This window comes from Drosophila guanche, unplaced genomic scaffold (assembly GCF_900245975.1).
Source record: "Drosophila guanche unplaced genomic scaffold, DGUA_6, whole genome shotgun sequence".
In the NCBI taxonomy this organism is placed as follows: domain Eukaryota; kingdom Metazoa; phylum Arthropoda; class Insecta; order Diptera; family Drosophilidae; genus Drosophila; species Drosophila guanche.
The window spans coordinates 633,955-650,259 of record NW_022995757.1 but is presented as its reverse complement, the minus strand read 5'-3'; the positions used below and the strand labels follow the sequence as shown (position 1 = coordinate 650,259).

The following is a 16,305-nucleotide window of genomic DNA, read 5'->3' as shown; positions in this document are numbered from 1 at the left end:
GCAAACAAACAGCAAAGTTTACACAAAAAAAAACATAAATTATCTCTTTGCGAGCTAGAGAATCCCATTTAAGCACACTTTTGCCACAAGGAAACACAGGAAGCGTCTTCCAATGGATCTGTTGGAGTATCCAAAACTTCGTTCCGCCTTGCGCGGATCGCAATTTTTGCCACTATATTTGTATGTTTGGTGGCTTTTATTTGGTGCTTCCCATGCAGGAAAAGGATATCAGCATGCAACAAAACGCTAGCCCAGCACCATGAAAATATTCCATTTAAAATCTAAATTGAATTCCGCTTTGCTGCGTTTTGATGTCCATCTGCTCGTGATTGCATTCGATTAAGCTCTATCGATTATATCGTAGAATATTCAACGAGTTCTCTCGTATTTATGCATTTTTGCAACTGCTTTCGGCATTGCAACCCAATGGAGAGCCGGATCCCGTATCTTTCTGTACTCATTTATCATTTATCAACTCAGCGCATTGACATGCTGATCATTTGCAAGACAAATGCACCCACACCATTCCAACTTGCCAATCTAAATTGAAATATATTAAGACAATCTCTCACTGCCGCTCTCCATGGCCAAACATTTGCATTACACCGACAACAAAAATAGCAAATTGTAACCAAGTATTGGGATTGGGGTTGCAATTTTTGCATCGGTGTACAACCAGGGCAGAACCTGGCAGCAGCTCTGGCTCTCTGTGCTGGCAAAATGTGGGCTCTGCGGTGGTATTAAAAATGTTTGCCACAGCAAACAGAAACGCCTGCATGCAGATATCCTTTTCCTGTTTACAACCACACACACACACAACAAAAAATGTGTGTAAAATGCGTACAGCATTTTTTATGGCATACATTTTGAATAATCCATTTGTCGTCTCTTTACTTTATGCACATATGTTTTCAATAAACATAAATATGCTCTTGGGTGAATTTGGTCAACAGAATCTTGGGATATTTGCCACTCGTAGACCACTCGGCATACAGGGTGCAACTTTCTCTTTTCCACCCTGCACCCTGGACAAATATAGTGACAGGCATTTACATTTATCTTTTATTTGCCGACGTTTTTTTTTGTTTGTATTCACCTGCTGTTTCCCCTGTCAAGGGCGATTATTGTAAATCAAGTGTGTGGCAAATTCCTGCCTTCAAGCGGCATCAAGTGCCCTGCCGCCCGCTGCCTTCTCGTCTGGCTGTTGTCACATCTGTAATCGTATCGAAATCGCATTCATTTTGCAGCATTTCCGCAAAGAAAATACTCGTAAAGTTCTCGGAATTCCGTGACACGTCGATTGCGGTGGAATGCATAGAATGGAATCCCGAGACGGACTCAACCCATCCACCACATAATCTCCTTTTCATCATGGTTCAATGGAACCGGTGAACCTGTCCTTCAATTCCCATTGGACCCCCCCTTGGTCTTCTCCCCTTTTTGGGTTTATCCAGTGGCTTGCGGGTTCTGTGCTACCTGCAGTTGACATTGTACATTGTATGCGGAGCATTGAAAAGTGCTCAAGTCAGCAGAAAAACAACTAAACGTAAGCAATTCTGTATTCCTGCTGCTTCCTGTCTGCCCCAGCATCCTTCTCTTCTCCCATTTGCCGGCTACCCCACCCTTTCAGACACTAAGTCTTAGTAATATTTACTACAATAAAACAAGCTCTATAAAAACCGAACATAGCTTTCTGGGTGTGAACTTAAAGCGCTTTCATTCACCATTACATTTTCTTGCAAACAACTTTTAAAGTTGAAACATTTTGTTGGCTCTTTGTCGCAAAAGTAGCTTTGAAAGGTCCAAAGCTTTGAAGCTCATTTGGCAAACCTTTCTATAAAGTTTGAAGCTACAATTATGGCAAGGACTTAAAGCCCTCGAGAAATGTGTAAAGCTTCGATCGGAATATATGTACCATCATGGGTCTAAAGCTTATGAATAACTCACTTCTAGTGGGTATTAACATGAAAGGGTGAGCTTGCTTGACGGTTTCAAACATCAAAATTCTCGAGTAAAATGACCAAAAACAGGAGAATAAATTCTTAATAAGTTATTTATAGTTAACACTTTAAAGTGATTGAAACGTTTTGTTCGTTGAACCTTATTGTATGGTTCTAGGACTCTTTAAATGCTTTAAGCACATGTGGCAACTGGGGGTAGGAAGCCCTACTAAATTAAGCTTTTCGTGGTTCCCGTTGGTACCGTTGAGAGGGAATCCTAGATAGCTTTTAGGCAAGAGCTTTTTTGCTGGCACAACAAAACAGCTGAATGTCGCTTTCGGGTCACCATTCGTCATTCAAGTGTGTGTGTGCGTGTGTGTGCGTGTGTGCGTGCGTGTGTGTGTGTAAATTTTGTATATTTGTGTGTGTGCAGCGTAAACAATAACAACAAAAGCGAACAACCGGCATAGGGGCCACACACACACACAGCAACAGAGGGAAATACACACGAACACTTGTACGCACACACACACACACACACACACACATACCATGGCAACGCAGACGCAGATATTGGGGCCTGGTGGAATGTACCGTTTTCTTCTTTTTAGTTTCACTTTCCGTCAGTCGCCGCCAGACTTCCGCACGGAAGCGTCGTCGTTCGTCCTACAACGCTCTCTCGTGTCTCCGTCTCCGTCTTCGTCTCCGTCTCTCTAGAGTCGAGTCTCGAGTCCCTCAAGTCTCACGTTCTCTCACGTCTCTTGTCTCCCGTCGTCGCTTTCGTTCGCGCCACCGCTTAAGCTCAAACTCAAACTCAAACTCACATCTCTCACTCTCTGAGCTCTGGGCTATTGTTGCTATTTATTTTATTCATTCGCTTCATACTCCAATCGTGACACACACACACACAAAAATGTAATCAGCCAGAGGGAAAACCCCAGCCAACCCAAAACAGGGACATTTCTACGACAAAACGTTGAAAACAGACCAAAAAAGAAACTCGGAGCAAAACACTTTCATCAAACAAACAAACAAACAAACAAACAAACAAAAAAGGTGCGCGGCAATTTGATGCGGAGGGTAGCCGCCATTTTGCGGGGGAAAGTTGCTCAAAAGAATGTCGAAAGCTGCCTGACTGCTGACTGACTATTTCCAACGTTTCTGTTGGGTGTTTATCTTTAGAAATAGCAGGGTAGAGGTTGCAGTGTTTCCATAGCTACGAGCATGCTGATGTTCCTGGGATTTAGTGCTCCGTTTGCAGTGGAAATATCGAACAAAAAATAGCAACAGAAAAAAAGATATGAGGAAGTGTAGTCAAGTACATCTCTGATTTTGCTCACTCGAAATGATTCGATTGCTGATTTTGCTTGATAAAAATTGACATAATTGCTACCAAAGGTTTGTATATTCTCCCCTTTTGGCTGTACTCTCTGAAGTCAGGATGGAGCAGTGGCAGGAGCAGGAGACCCGAGCTGTTGTTCTGGAACAGCTGATGTTGCTACGCCATTTGTTATGTCTACCCATGCCATGAGGTTTTCCGCACTCTCCTCTCTTACTATATGAAAATGAGTGGCAAACAATCAACGACAAAGACAAATGAACAGCAATTGTGAGCAGGACGAGTGTGTCCTGTTGTGTGCCACACGTAAAGCTGTAGAGAAATTTTGAATTCCCTGCTCAAAAGGCGAACAAAATCCAAGCAAAAACCACTGTGCAAACTGTGTCAATGCCTGCTCCACTATCATCAAACTGCAGCCCAGAAAAATAAACCAAATAGCAGAGAGCAGCTGTTTCAAATGAACTGCCACACCGATGCGAGTGCTCCCCCGCTGTAAGCCTCCTGTCCATATGTCAGCGGTCTCGTGTGTCTGTCTTTCTGTTATTTATGCCACAGTGAGACAGAGAGTAGAGAGAGAAATGAAGAGAGAGGAGGATAAATACAAAAAGACAAAAAGTTTACCCAACCTAAAGCCAAGAGCTATATATTTTTTTTTCCACGTGCCTCTTTCCAGCCAACATTTCTCCTTTTGTTTGCACACAGCTTCAAGATGTGGCAAGATGTGCATGGCAGGCAGTCCTCTCTCTCTCTCTCTGCCTTTCTGTGTGTGTGTGTGTATCTTTGGCATTGATGTATGCCACTTCTTTGTGAATGAAAATCCTGCCTCCTCCACTCTGCGGACTGCCAGAAGATGCTGATATTGGGACGCACTGGGACTAAATGCTCGTCACATATTTCCAAGACAAGACAGATCATTACCCCAAAAAGAGGCCAAAGGATAGAGGCAAATAGAAATGGGTGATGCAGGGCAGGGAAGCAGCTGTCAGGCTGTTCAGGAACACTTCTATGGTAAATCTCTTGATTTGAGCGTTCTCTAGGAGATCTCTAGAGGAAAAGTTCATCATTAAAAATGCATGCCAAACTCATACTCGTTTTTCTTGGCTTTAGTTCAAGCTGAAAATTGTGCCAAACTCTGCCCGACAGCGGCCCTTCCCCCATGGCCAGAAAAATAGTTTCCTCTCTGATAAGTTTTCCACCAAAAGAGGCGAGGCGAGGCGAGTGTTCAGTGCATATTTTGAAGAGAAAGCGAACAACGAGTGTGCCAAAGCCATTGAATGCTCGAGAAAAGAATGCAAACAAAATATATATGTAAGGCCGAGGGAGAGTGAGACCTAGGCAAACAGAGGGGCTGCCACATCTCTCTCAGCTGGCTGCTGCTGACCGACACATCAATCATACGCTGCGTTGTACGAGGCAAGCATTTGCATAGGCCAAATGGCAGACTCTGCCTCTCCACCTCTCCACGATTCCTCCTCCAATATGCAAATTGCAAATGTGTCTGAAGCTTTAACCGAACATTTTCTCCTTTTTCTCCTCTCTCTCTCTCTCTCCAGCAGCTGGCGCTTGCTTTCCCTTTCCACGGCCAGCGAAAGTTTTCTGTTTATGCTAATACTTTGAGTAAAGATTTTCCTCACACATGTGCCAGCATGCCACACCCCCAACCCCGCCTTCTGTGGCTCTCTGTCTAATTCAATTTTTGGGAAATTCTTTTCCCCTTTGTTGTTGTTAGAGAATTTTGCGACTAAGTCGTTTATCTGCTGGCACCAAACACTGCCAGAAAATTGAATCAACAGCTTAAACTTACAGCAGGGGGAGTGGTGCGAAGCATCATTATAATCCTGAAATCGGCGGTCACATTATGCGGCTGCGTTCAGGTTAAGTCAAGCGAGCAAGGACATCCCTCCACCCACACCCAAGCTCCCTCGAATGACTTCCCTGCTCTCTGCGATTATGCAAATTTTCATTCTGTTTGGGAGGCCTTTCCTCTACCCTTGCTGCCTGACTGATGATTGCATAAACAGCTCATTAAAACCGACAGACAAACAGACACAGGCCCTTTTTTTGGGGCTGATGCCACATCAGTGGAAGAGCCGAGGCAGAAGCAGGTTCCTCCAGCCGAATCTTTACGACGCACATCTCTAATTGAGATGATGCCCAAGACAATGATGCGTTCTGTCCGAGCCACGACAAGGTGCATCGTCATTTAGCAAGCTGCAAACACTGTCCAATCTGGGGAATAGAATAAGAACTGAGAATTTCTTCGCAGTGTATGCCCTCTAATGCATTCCATAATGGCCATTTTCGTTTGATTAATGAGCCGTTTGACTTGCCAGCCAGGCAGCAGCTGACGCTTAAGCTAAAGCTAGAGGCTCTCCAACAATGAAAAGAGCAACAAAGAGCCGAACCGCCTGGGAGCCTCACTGTCCTCACGGCAACTCACAGCAACTTTCCTCCGCAGACAAACTAATAAAAGCCATCTCTCATCACCCGCCCAACTCCTTGTCATCATGCTCATCAACAACAACATGAACATCTCGGGATATCATCTATGACTCTATGTATCATAATCAGCCTCAGCCTCAGCCTCAGCATTCGCATCTGGCGGCGTATCGTTATGGTTGAGATACAAAAGCCGCATTCGGCATTGAAGCGACCATCGCTCAAACGTGAAACGGTCGTTGTAAACAACAGCAGTGCCCCAACCATCAAGAAGGTGACTCTGGTGCCCAAGGATGAGGTGAGAATACCCAACTACGGGCAAACCCAGCAAACTGTATATTTTTTAGGCCTGAGTAATTTGCATAAATTAGTGCCCATCCGAGTGGCTCGAGAGGGGACCGAGCGGAAATGGCTGTATCTTTTTTTGGGGTAATATTTTCGCACCTTACAACGTCATTTGTTTATGTTTAACAATGGTTTCATTCACAACTTTAATGGACGCAAGGGGCCTGTCTTTATATTATTTTGTACGAGCGCCGCTGAGGAATATTTCCAGGCGTGCACCGTCACCGTCTCTGGCCAATTTGTATCCAGAAATGTCACATTTAAAACCATAAGTTGCTTTGTTTTTGCTTGCCCTCGAATATTTAAGACAAGTTAATTAAGTATGCAAATGTTTTTGTAGCCATGGAGGAAGGGATGTAGCCTAGGCACGGAGTGGCTGGGATTAAGTGGGATTTCCCTTTTGCAAGGGCGCATTTAATTGCTTTTGGACGCGGCGCAGATAAACGCTCGAGGGGCAGAACATATTTCTTGGTTCCTGGACTCCCCTTTGCCCTCGTGCACAGCACCATCGAGTCCTTTATGCGCCGTATTTCATAAATAAAACAATAGTCAGTGGCCTGGCCCGCAGATTTCACAGTTTATAAATTCTTCAAAATATATCTACACTGGAGCTACCGAGCTCCCCCCCCAGGCAATGGGTAATTTTGCGATGGGCTTGGCCGGGTATTGCCGAAAAACTTTCGATTGGCATTTCATTATTTTTTGGTTGGCTCCTGGTCCTGGTCCTGGTCCTGGTCCTGGCTGGCCATAAATAAAACACGAAACTCGATTTGCCATATCGATTGGCACTTCTACATTTAGGTATAAGGGAAACCCTCCTCAGGGGGCAAAGGCCATCAAAAGCAGCCGATGGCAAGCAACTTTTTGTTCTTCTGCGCAAATCTTTGGCCATAAATAAGTGGCCCCTAGTAAGTGGCTTTTATTACCTTCTCTCGTGTGTACTTCTTCAAACTTTCTTTTGTATTTGAAGAGCAGAGCAGCAATTAATACACAAAGACAAATAAAATTGATGGCGCAGTTTTGCAGACTCCCAAACGATCATTATTTTGCTTTATGTTTGGCATTAAATTTAATTTTGTCAGCGAAGGCAATCAGTTGGACGTTACCCAGGAATGCGTCTGCCCTTTCAGCTCTTGCTCAAACTCAAACTGAAACTCATTTTCGGCTACGAGAAGCTGACAAACTTTCTTCGACTCGGGGGAAATGAGAAATGGAATGAGGGAGAAGGACTCACCCACAAAACTTTCACTTTTTGCTGATTGTGGGGACGGACGACAGACGACAGTGCACTGATTCGCATTTAATTATCCTCATTTGAGATTTGTGTTGGGAAAAGGGAAATGAGAAAAGGATTTGTACGCCCTGAAATCGATTTAAACTCAAGTCACTGGCGAAAGGGTTTTCCCTTTCAGCGATAAAGGCCTTTTCCTACATTTAAATGCTTTCGATCCACCAATTATAATATCAGTCTGCAGAGTACTTTCTGTAGCGCATTTAATGGTATTTTCTATCGATTTCTATTTGTGGAAAAAGTATCAGAGAAGGCCTCGACAATCGGCTTATACTTTTCGCATTCGAACAAATACTTCCGCTGGAACTCTCCTTTCCGTTCTGCTCTGTTTGGCCACGGCCTTTTCTCGCTCTAGCTGTGCAGCAATTTGTGGCCACGATAAGGCGATGGCGATGGCGATGGCGATGGCAGACAGAGAATGAAAACTAGGATCAATAAATAAAAGTAGACAATAAATTTTGCATGCCAGGCAAATGGCGAGTAGAGCAGGAGCACAAGGAGGAGCAGGGAGAGGGCTTAGTGTACCCTTTCATTAATAATTGTCATGCCTGGGGAACGTTCCCTCAAGGAGAGTGGCGGCAACAAAGTCACAATAATGACGCAAGTTTCATGCTCCATGTATGGGCCACACTTTGCGGCATGCCCCAGTTGCCTTCATCATCCACATTCCATTCGCTGTGGGGTCCCATCAATGTTGCAAATGATTCTTTTTCGGGTCTCCCCTCTCGGGTAACATTTCTGGACAAGGTCCCTCTGTCGATTCCTCCGCTGGCAATGTAGCTTGCCTCGTACCTATCTGCTGTGTGCCTCTCTCTCTCTCCATTTATGTTGGGCGATTTCTAATTAAAAGCCGAGAGTTGAGTGCCGACAACCGGAAAAGTGTGGCTCGACACTTGCCCCAGGTCGGAGTTTTGTGTGTGGAGAAACTTTTGTTGTGCCCCAAAGACAATTAATATTAAGATTAGGATTTTTAAATAGCCAATGAAAGGGCAAACATTTAATTTAAATTTTACTCGAATTCCAGTGAAATATTCAGTAAGTCTTCATTCGTTTTTCTTTTATTAAACTGCATTCAATTGTGTCGCTGGAAATGAAAGGGAACCGAGACAGGGATAACAGACAGCAATCCTTGGGTTCCTGCGTTTGTTGTCCCTTCATTAGCTATTAATGGCAGAAAGTACAAGCCCCCACAACACACAAAGCTGTGACAATTGGCCCCCACAAAGGTGTTTTTGATACACAAAAGAAGCGAAACAATAAATGGCAGTTGGCAGGTGGCATTTACGACTCTCGATTGAAGTGGATCCACTCCGCTCGGACAGATAAAGCCAACAAAAGTGCAACGGGAAGGAGGCTGTGCACCTCTCTCACGTGGGTGTTTGTGTCATGTTTATCGCGACCAAGCGAAGCGGGAGAACCCTTCTTCGGGCTTGGATTTAAACGTAAGAACAATGATGGCAGCACGCCCAGAACCATCCAAAGCACTTGACATCAAGTGCTTCCATTTCCATGACTTTATGGATAATTGCACAATTTTGCTTAAAAGACTCTTGAGGTTATATGAGCACATCAAAATCAGACAAAAGCAAAAAAAATCATAAAAACTTCCACCAAAAGCATGCACATCGTTTTCTTCAGCATAAAGTGGCCAGTTGGCATGCCATGAAACTCCAGCAACCTCTGAGCGTGGTTCAGGACGCCTCAAGACCTCAATCTAATCGAATTTGTGGTACCTCTGGGGCCTTTGGGCAACTAATTTCAATTAGAGACTGCCCCTGCATCGCTCCTCTGGTTGTGCCCCGAATGCCCGCACAAACATGAAATTTCTATTTTCGCCAGTGGTTTTCCATTTCCAGTCGACTGCATCGATCCCTCCCTCCTCGGCTGCTCCCACTTGGTACATTTTTAATTCGATTCAAGCTCTGATGTTTGCAAATGAATGCAAAACCACTTCGGGGACCAGAGGCTGAAATCAAATTTACAAACAACAAAAAACCCAGCCAGCAAATAAAACCCACCCACACACACACACACACACAGAATAAGATACGAATTTTGGGAGAGGTCTCCGGGCACTCCCCTGGGAGTGGGCGTGTCAAAAGTTTTCCCTCTGCTCACATGCAAAATGCATTCGAATAGTTAAGTCCACGCTCTTTTGCAGCAGCCATACCCTGGCCAAATATCTCTCATGAGTGAATGGCCAGAACATGTGTGTGGCTTTCATTTTCCAGGGTAACCATTGCTTGAGCTTCCTTCACTCATCGTGTGTCTGTCTGTGTGTGTGTGTACTTTTTGTGCAATTTGGCCTTAATTTCTTTACCATTCGCTTGTCAATTAAGCGCCTCAAGGACGCTGACACCACAACCCATCAGCCCATCCACTGAGATGCATCCAACGATAGCTTTGGCTGTGAAATTTCAGCTGCATGTCGCTGGGTCTGCCCTCTGTGGAAATTGATTGGCAATTGGGAAATTTCCAACTTTAGTCTCCAACAATTGCTTGGGGGGGGTGGGTCAAAGTAAATACGCAAAAAATAATTCATTCTTTGCCTTTCCTCATGAGTTAGTTGGTTAAATACTTGGTTTCCATTAGATTGATTAAAACCGATGGGTGGTTGAGGCACAAGAAAAACAAGGCGCAGCCTTTCTGTGCAATTAACTAGGAAAATGACTGCGAACTATGAACAGGACTCGCGAAGGGACAGCTTAATGGCTTCACTCTAGACTTAAGCTTAACTTTAGGCTGAACTTTTGTTCTAAGTGGAAATTGTAATTCAAATTTCAGCACGAAATTAATGGCAAGTCCGTCTCGTTGTCCCTTTTTGTTGTCATTTTAGGAGCTGGTGGCAATATCGCCCGAACGTCGAAATTGGCGTGGAATATTCATAGCCCTCCTGGTAATCGCTGCCGTCTTTAGCCTGATCATATTCTCAATATTTCTGCTATCGCCGGAGGATGAGGGCCTCAGGATCCGCGGTCGTCGCATGCTACCCAGCGATATACTCGGCAAGAGCCTGCAGTGGAAGCCCTTCAATGGCACTTGGAGTAATGGTAGGAGTCGATCGCCCCCAAACCCATCAAAGGTTTATTCATTCATTTCTTATATTATTTACTTCGCTTTGCAGAGCATGAACTCATTTATCGCGATCCAACGGGCGGTCTGTCCATACTCAACATGGCAGATCTCACCACACGCATTCTAATGACAAATTCGACATTTGTAAGTACACCAGTGTTGGGTAATGACTTAGCCTTTGCCACTACTTTGCCTCCCTCTCTCTCTCTCTCTTGTTCAGCGGCAATTGAATGCAGAATCGTTTCTTGTGGCACCGGACCAGAAATATGTGCTCCTGCAGTCGGACAGCAACTCAGAGGGTTCCAGGTAGAGACACACAGCTACAACCCACCGACCACCTTTATGCTGAATATCACCCTCTATATCATTTTAGACATCACGTGTATGAGGTACAAACGGCCAACACATTTCCCTTGGGACCAACAGAGAACATTGCCGAAGCGCCGCGTCTCCAGCATGTCGTGTGGGCACCCATCAATCCACCTCCGCCATCATCTGCAGCTTCAGCAGCCACAACATCCACCATGGCACCGCTGCCCAGTGGCAGCATCATTCTGAATAGCCTGGCCGGTGCGGCGGCAGCCGGTGGCAAGACAACAACACCGCCAACACCGGGCTCAAGCTCAGGTGGCAATGGGGCTGGCAGTGGCGTTTACACGCTCAATCAGGCCATTGCCTTTGTGCACCACAACGACATCTACTACAAGCCAAAGGTGCAGGGCGAGCTGGTCTGCCGCATCACACAGACGGGCATGGGTGGAGTTTTCTTTAACGGCGTGCCCGACTGGACGTACGAGCATGTCCCAGAGCTGGATAGCCGACGGAGCGGCATGGCCTTCTCGCCAGATGGCCTCTTCCTCGCATTTCTCAGCTACAATGACAGCGATGTCAACGAGTACAAGTAAGTGTTGGCCGAGCAATCAATTGATCCTCCTCCTCCTACTACATCAAAAAGCGAACTCTGTGTGACTTTTTCCCAGTCGAAAATCTATCTGATCTGCAACATTTTCTGCCAATGAGAACATTCGTCTCTCCCCTCTTCAGCTCTGTATTCCCCCTTGTGGTTCTCACTTTTGTATACAATTTTGTTAACCAAATTTGTTTGGCATCGTAAAAAATTGTTGGGAATTGGAACAACATCCAACGGTCATTAAACTAACATCTCGAATGAAAACAACATAAAGCGAGACAGGTCAAACGGCAATGATTCTTGTGGTGGGTTGGGTGGTGGGTGGCTGGCATCTCCTAATTACCCGCTCGCTTCCGTAGGTGGAAAAACATTTCTTTGACCAGGGCATTGCTCTATTAATAAATCCAACAAAAGTCTACCGAAACGTCCACAGGCTTGCTTGGGCTGCTTTAACAGAGCTGCCGGTAACATATTCTCAACAGAATGCGTTACTGCATAACAGAGCTGCCGGTAACAGGACGTTTACATAATACTATTACCAAACAGAGCTGCCGGTAACAGCACGTTAGCATAATGCTGTTACTGCATAACAGAGCTGTCGGTAACAGGACGTTAACATAATAGTGTTTCTATAACAGAGCGGCGGTAAGCGACTGTTAACATAATGCTGTTACTGTTACGTTAACATAATAGTGTTTCCATAACAGAGCTGCCGGTAACAGCTGTTAAAGCACAGCATCATACTGCTGCTTTAACAGAGCTGCCGCGCGCTGTACAGGCTTCTGTAGCATTTCCATGGGAACAATCCAACATATCCCATCTGTGACTCTAAAACTATATCTTTTGATTTTACTCCAACTCCACAAGGTACACCTGGATGGGCGATGACATCAAGTATCCGGCCGTGTTGAGCCAACGGTATCCAAAGACTGGTGCCAGGAATCCCAATGTCACCGTCAACGTGGTGAATCTATCGGTGATCAAGTATATATTTCCGACGCAAATCAAACTGCCAGCGGATCTGGCTAACGGCAGCTATGTGGGTGGATTGACATGGGCCTCGCCCATCGATCTCTCGGTGACGGTGACGAATCGCGACCAAACGAAGGCCACCACTGTCATATGTCGGGCTCCGAGCTTCCACTGCCAGGTGGTGCACACGGAGGTGACCATCAACGATGGCTGGGTGCTGCCCGCCGAGCGGCCCATTTTCTCCGCCCGCATAGCTGCACAGATGCGACAGGGACAGGGCCAGGGCCAGCGGCAGTTCCAGTTCCAGTTGCAGCTCCAGTTGCAGGAGTCGGCAACGATGTCGGCCATGGGCAGCAACGATTCGCTGGCGAACAATGTGAGCAATGGGCAAACCACCTACGAGATCACCAATGGTGGCTACCTGCTGAAGCGGCTCCCAGTGCGGGATGGGGAGCACGGACACTACCGGCATGTGGTGTTCATCTCATCGCTGGACCGGCGGCCAGTGCCCCTGACCATGGGTCGCTTTGAGGTAACCGAAATAGTCGGCTGGGACGAGCCGCGCGAGATTGTCTACTTTATGGCAGCGCCTGAGAAGCGGCCGGGCGAGCGGCATCTCTACAAGATCAGCCTCAAGCTGAATGTCACCGAATCGAATCGCACGTACATCACCTCCACACAGCCCACATGCCTGACGTGCGACAACACGGAGGCCACCTACCGCCTGCACCGGGCCAATCCCTCGAAGATGCCAACGCGTGGCGACAGCTGGGAGGACATTGTGGCCCGACTCGAGCCGGACGACTGCATCTACGACATACCCAAGAACTGTCTCTACAATCGGGTGCAGTTCAGCGGCGACTACAGCTACTACGTGCAGGAGTGCCTCGGCCCAGAGGCGCCCAGCGTCTACCTGGTGGAGACGGCCAGCAATGACAAGATCTTTGTGCTCAACGCTGGGGATGTGCTCAGGCATCGCCTCTCCCAGCTGGCCATACCACAGATGCGGACATTCAGTGTGGAGATTCGCCATGGCTTCCATGCCCAGGTGCGACTCTTTCTGCCGCCAGGCATGCGCGAGGAGGAGGAGGTTGCCTTCCCCCTGGTGCTGCATGTGTAAGTGCCTCGAGTAACCGCCGAGCATCTCCGAATATTTTCACCGATTGGCTGTTTCTTGTTGGCTTCTAGGGATGCCTCACCTGGGTCACAGTTGGTCACCGAACGCTTTCACATTGACTGGAATTGGTACTTGTCCAGCCAGCGGAGCTTCATTGTGGCACAAATCGATGGACGCGGCAGTGGCTTCCAGGGCGAACTGCTGCGCACTCAGGTGCATGGCAAATTGGGCACCGTCGAGGTTGAGGATCAACTGGGTGTACTCACGTGAGTATTTCTCTATCTATCTACCTGTTAGACATATCTAAATCGAAGTGTATTTTCTTAGATACTTGCGTGACAATCTGAAGTTCATTGATCCCTTGAGAATCTGCGCCTTTGGCTGGGGCTATGGCGGCTATGCATCGGCCATGATGCTCATAGATGACTCCCAGCAGGTGCTCCAGTGTGCGGTGTCCATCAATCCCATTGTGAACTTTGGATTCCACTGTTAGTTTTCCTACCCCCGATCCCCCCATCAGGCTCTCATCTGACTATGCGCTTTATTCCCGTTTAGATTCGTTCTTTACGGAACGTTATATACCCTTGAAGGGCGACTATCTGCGGGCACTGCAGGAGGCGGATCTCACCATGAAGGCGGGCAACATAAAGGGACGAAATCTGATGCTGATGCATGGCACCGCGGATACTTTGGTGCATCAGGAGCACACGCTGATGCTGGTGCGGGCACTGGTCGATCAGCAGGTCAAGTTCCGGCATCAGGTGTATCCGGATGAGGATCATGCGATCGGCAGATCGCTCAGTCATGTGTACAAGACCATGGAATGGTATTTCGATGAGTGCTTCGGGCCCGTCGACGACAACGAGTGGGACCCCACGGGTCTGTTTGTGTTCAAACAATAATTAAGACCCCCCTACGATCCTTACGACGAGGATCCGCTGGCCAATCAGCTAAGCGACATCGACATTGATCCCGATCGCGGCAGCAGCAGCAGCAGCAGCAGCAGCAGCAGCGGCAGCAACCTCAGCACCCTCATCACGGCCACCACCACCAGTGCGTCGCTCTCCGCTCTCGACGAGCTGGACAACAGCCTTCTGGTGCTCGATCTCATGACCTCCTCAAGCACCTCCACCACCCTCAGTAAGGTCTCTGGCAAGCTGTGCAACTACAGCAGCAAGCGCCGGCTGGAGCAATCAGAGACGGCTCTGGCCGAAAAGACGCGCATACTGCAGCACTAGGAAAAGAAAAGGAAAAGCTAAAAGCTAAAAGAAAAGCTTAAAGAAAGCCAGTGAAAGTTGACTCTCAACACATGCGTTTTTCCATACCATTTACTAGAACTCTATTTCAATTGTTTGTTGCCTTTTTATTGTACGCCAAAGTTGGGTTCGATCTGTTTGCTCTGATGGAACCACACACATAAGAGGGTTACTTAGGTAGAGTTTCTTAGTTTGTTGCTTGAGAACTGACGGTTGACGGATGGACAGGCTAAGGGCCCCCAGTGAGCAGTGACCAAAGCCCGTGCGGATGGAAAAATGTAAGGAAACAAAAGCAAAGCAAGGTGATTCATTTATGCGACTGATTATTAACATATGTGTATTAAATAATTAACAAAAACAAGTCATCGAGCAACAATAGAGTGTGTGACAAGAGAGAGAGAGAGAGAGTGCGAGAGGTAGATGGAGGGAGGATGTGAAACAATGTCGATGTAAAATGTCGTAGGGATGAAGAAGCGTAGGGGAGAACCAAGAACCCAAAATACGATTATGTAAATGCAAAATGCAATACAATTTCTATCATAAAGGAAACAAAACAAACCATCATGTATCCAGTTATATGATGTACCCATGTGCGTGTGTGTGCCCCCCAACCCCAACCACAGTCCCCCATTCCCATTCCCACACCCCACCCCATTCCTATTCCTCTTCCCATGTGTAACTGTTTCGCATGTGTGACTTTTTTTGTTATTCCTTTTACCTATGAATGTGTACGTGTATGTGTATATGTTATTTGTTGGTTGCTCTTTATTTTTTTTGGTGTTTGTTGGGTATTCGTAATCGTATATAAATATAGTTATAATTGACTGAACGTTATTTTTTTTGTATATATTGATAATTACTTTTAAAAACAAAAAACAATATGAAGCATACATATTGAATACATATTTACTCATGTCCAAAGGAAGGAGGAAATATATTTAAAAGACATTTTCAAAGTAGTTCAATGAACAAGCCGCCACAAGGTGAATTCACTTGGAAGGTGACATTGTCCGCTGTGGGGAGAACCAATAACCTATTCACCACGCTCACAGTAAGAGACAGAAAGAGACTTTCCTGTGGTGTAGGCGCCACCTTGTGACCAAATTCATCTTGTAACGGAGCACCAGCCACAGAAATACATTTGTATGCACATACATATGTGCATAAGTTTGTGTGTACTTTGAATAGGATAATTCGTTGGCTACTATAGAAGTGGCCTGGAATTAGCCTGGGCTTGGAAACATTCCTCTCCAGACTTTGTACTTGCAAACCTTGCTTTAAAGGTCATACCCCCCACCCTTACAATTAAAATTGAAATTGAATCTCTCCTGTGTGGTACTAATTTTTAAACATACTTATATAAGTACGATATTAACGAGTATATAGTAGAGGAGGATAAAAGGATGAAGAAAGTGCCACACAGAGACAAGTCCAAGGCTTGGAACCACTCTCCCCACACAGTCAGCCACAAAAATCTTCCAATTGGAACAGAGCAACCCCCCCCCTCCCACCACCCACTGAATGCCAAAAAGGATTATACCAGGGGATACTAGAGGAGAAAACATATGTACATATGTGCATATGTGTGTGTGTGTCTGTGTGCGTGCTTTTGCGTGAACCA

The 16,305-nt window shown here is 46.2% G+C and overlaps 1 protein-coding gene across 2 annotated transcripts; it reads left to right on the top strand.

The window, feature by feature from the left end:
• Positions 1 to 5,834: 5,834 nt before the first annotated feature.
• Positions 5,835 to 15,215, top strand: LOC117590389 (dipeptidyl aminopeptidase-like protein 6). Of its 2 annotated transcripts, XM_034282973.1 has the most exons (9): positions 5,836 to 6,016; positions 10,191 to 10,404; positions 10,479 to 10,573; positions 10,650 to 10,735; positions 10,803 to 11,330; positions 12,207 to 13,427; positions 13,500 to 13,694; positions 13,756 to 13,916; positions 13,984 to 14,551. In XM_034282973.1, exons 1-9 carry the CDS (start codon positions 5,894 to 5,896, stop codon positions 14,328 to 14,330), a joined length of 2,970 nt encoding a protein of 989 aa, XP_034138864.1. In that variant the 5' UTR covers positions 5,836 to 5,893; the 3' UTR covers positions 14,331 to 14,551. The 2 variants fall into 2 exon arrangements, with proteins under 2 accessions (XP_034138865.1, XP_034138864.1); XM_034282974.1 differs by lacking the exons at positions 13,500 to 13,694; positions 13,756 to 13,916 and having other exon boundaries at positions 5,835 to 6,016; positions 12,207 to 12,587; positions 14,407 to 15,215.
• The last annotated feature ends 1,090 nt before the right edge of the window (positions 15,216 to 16,305 follow it).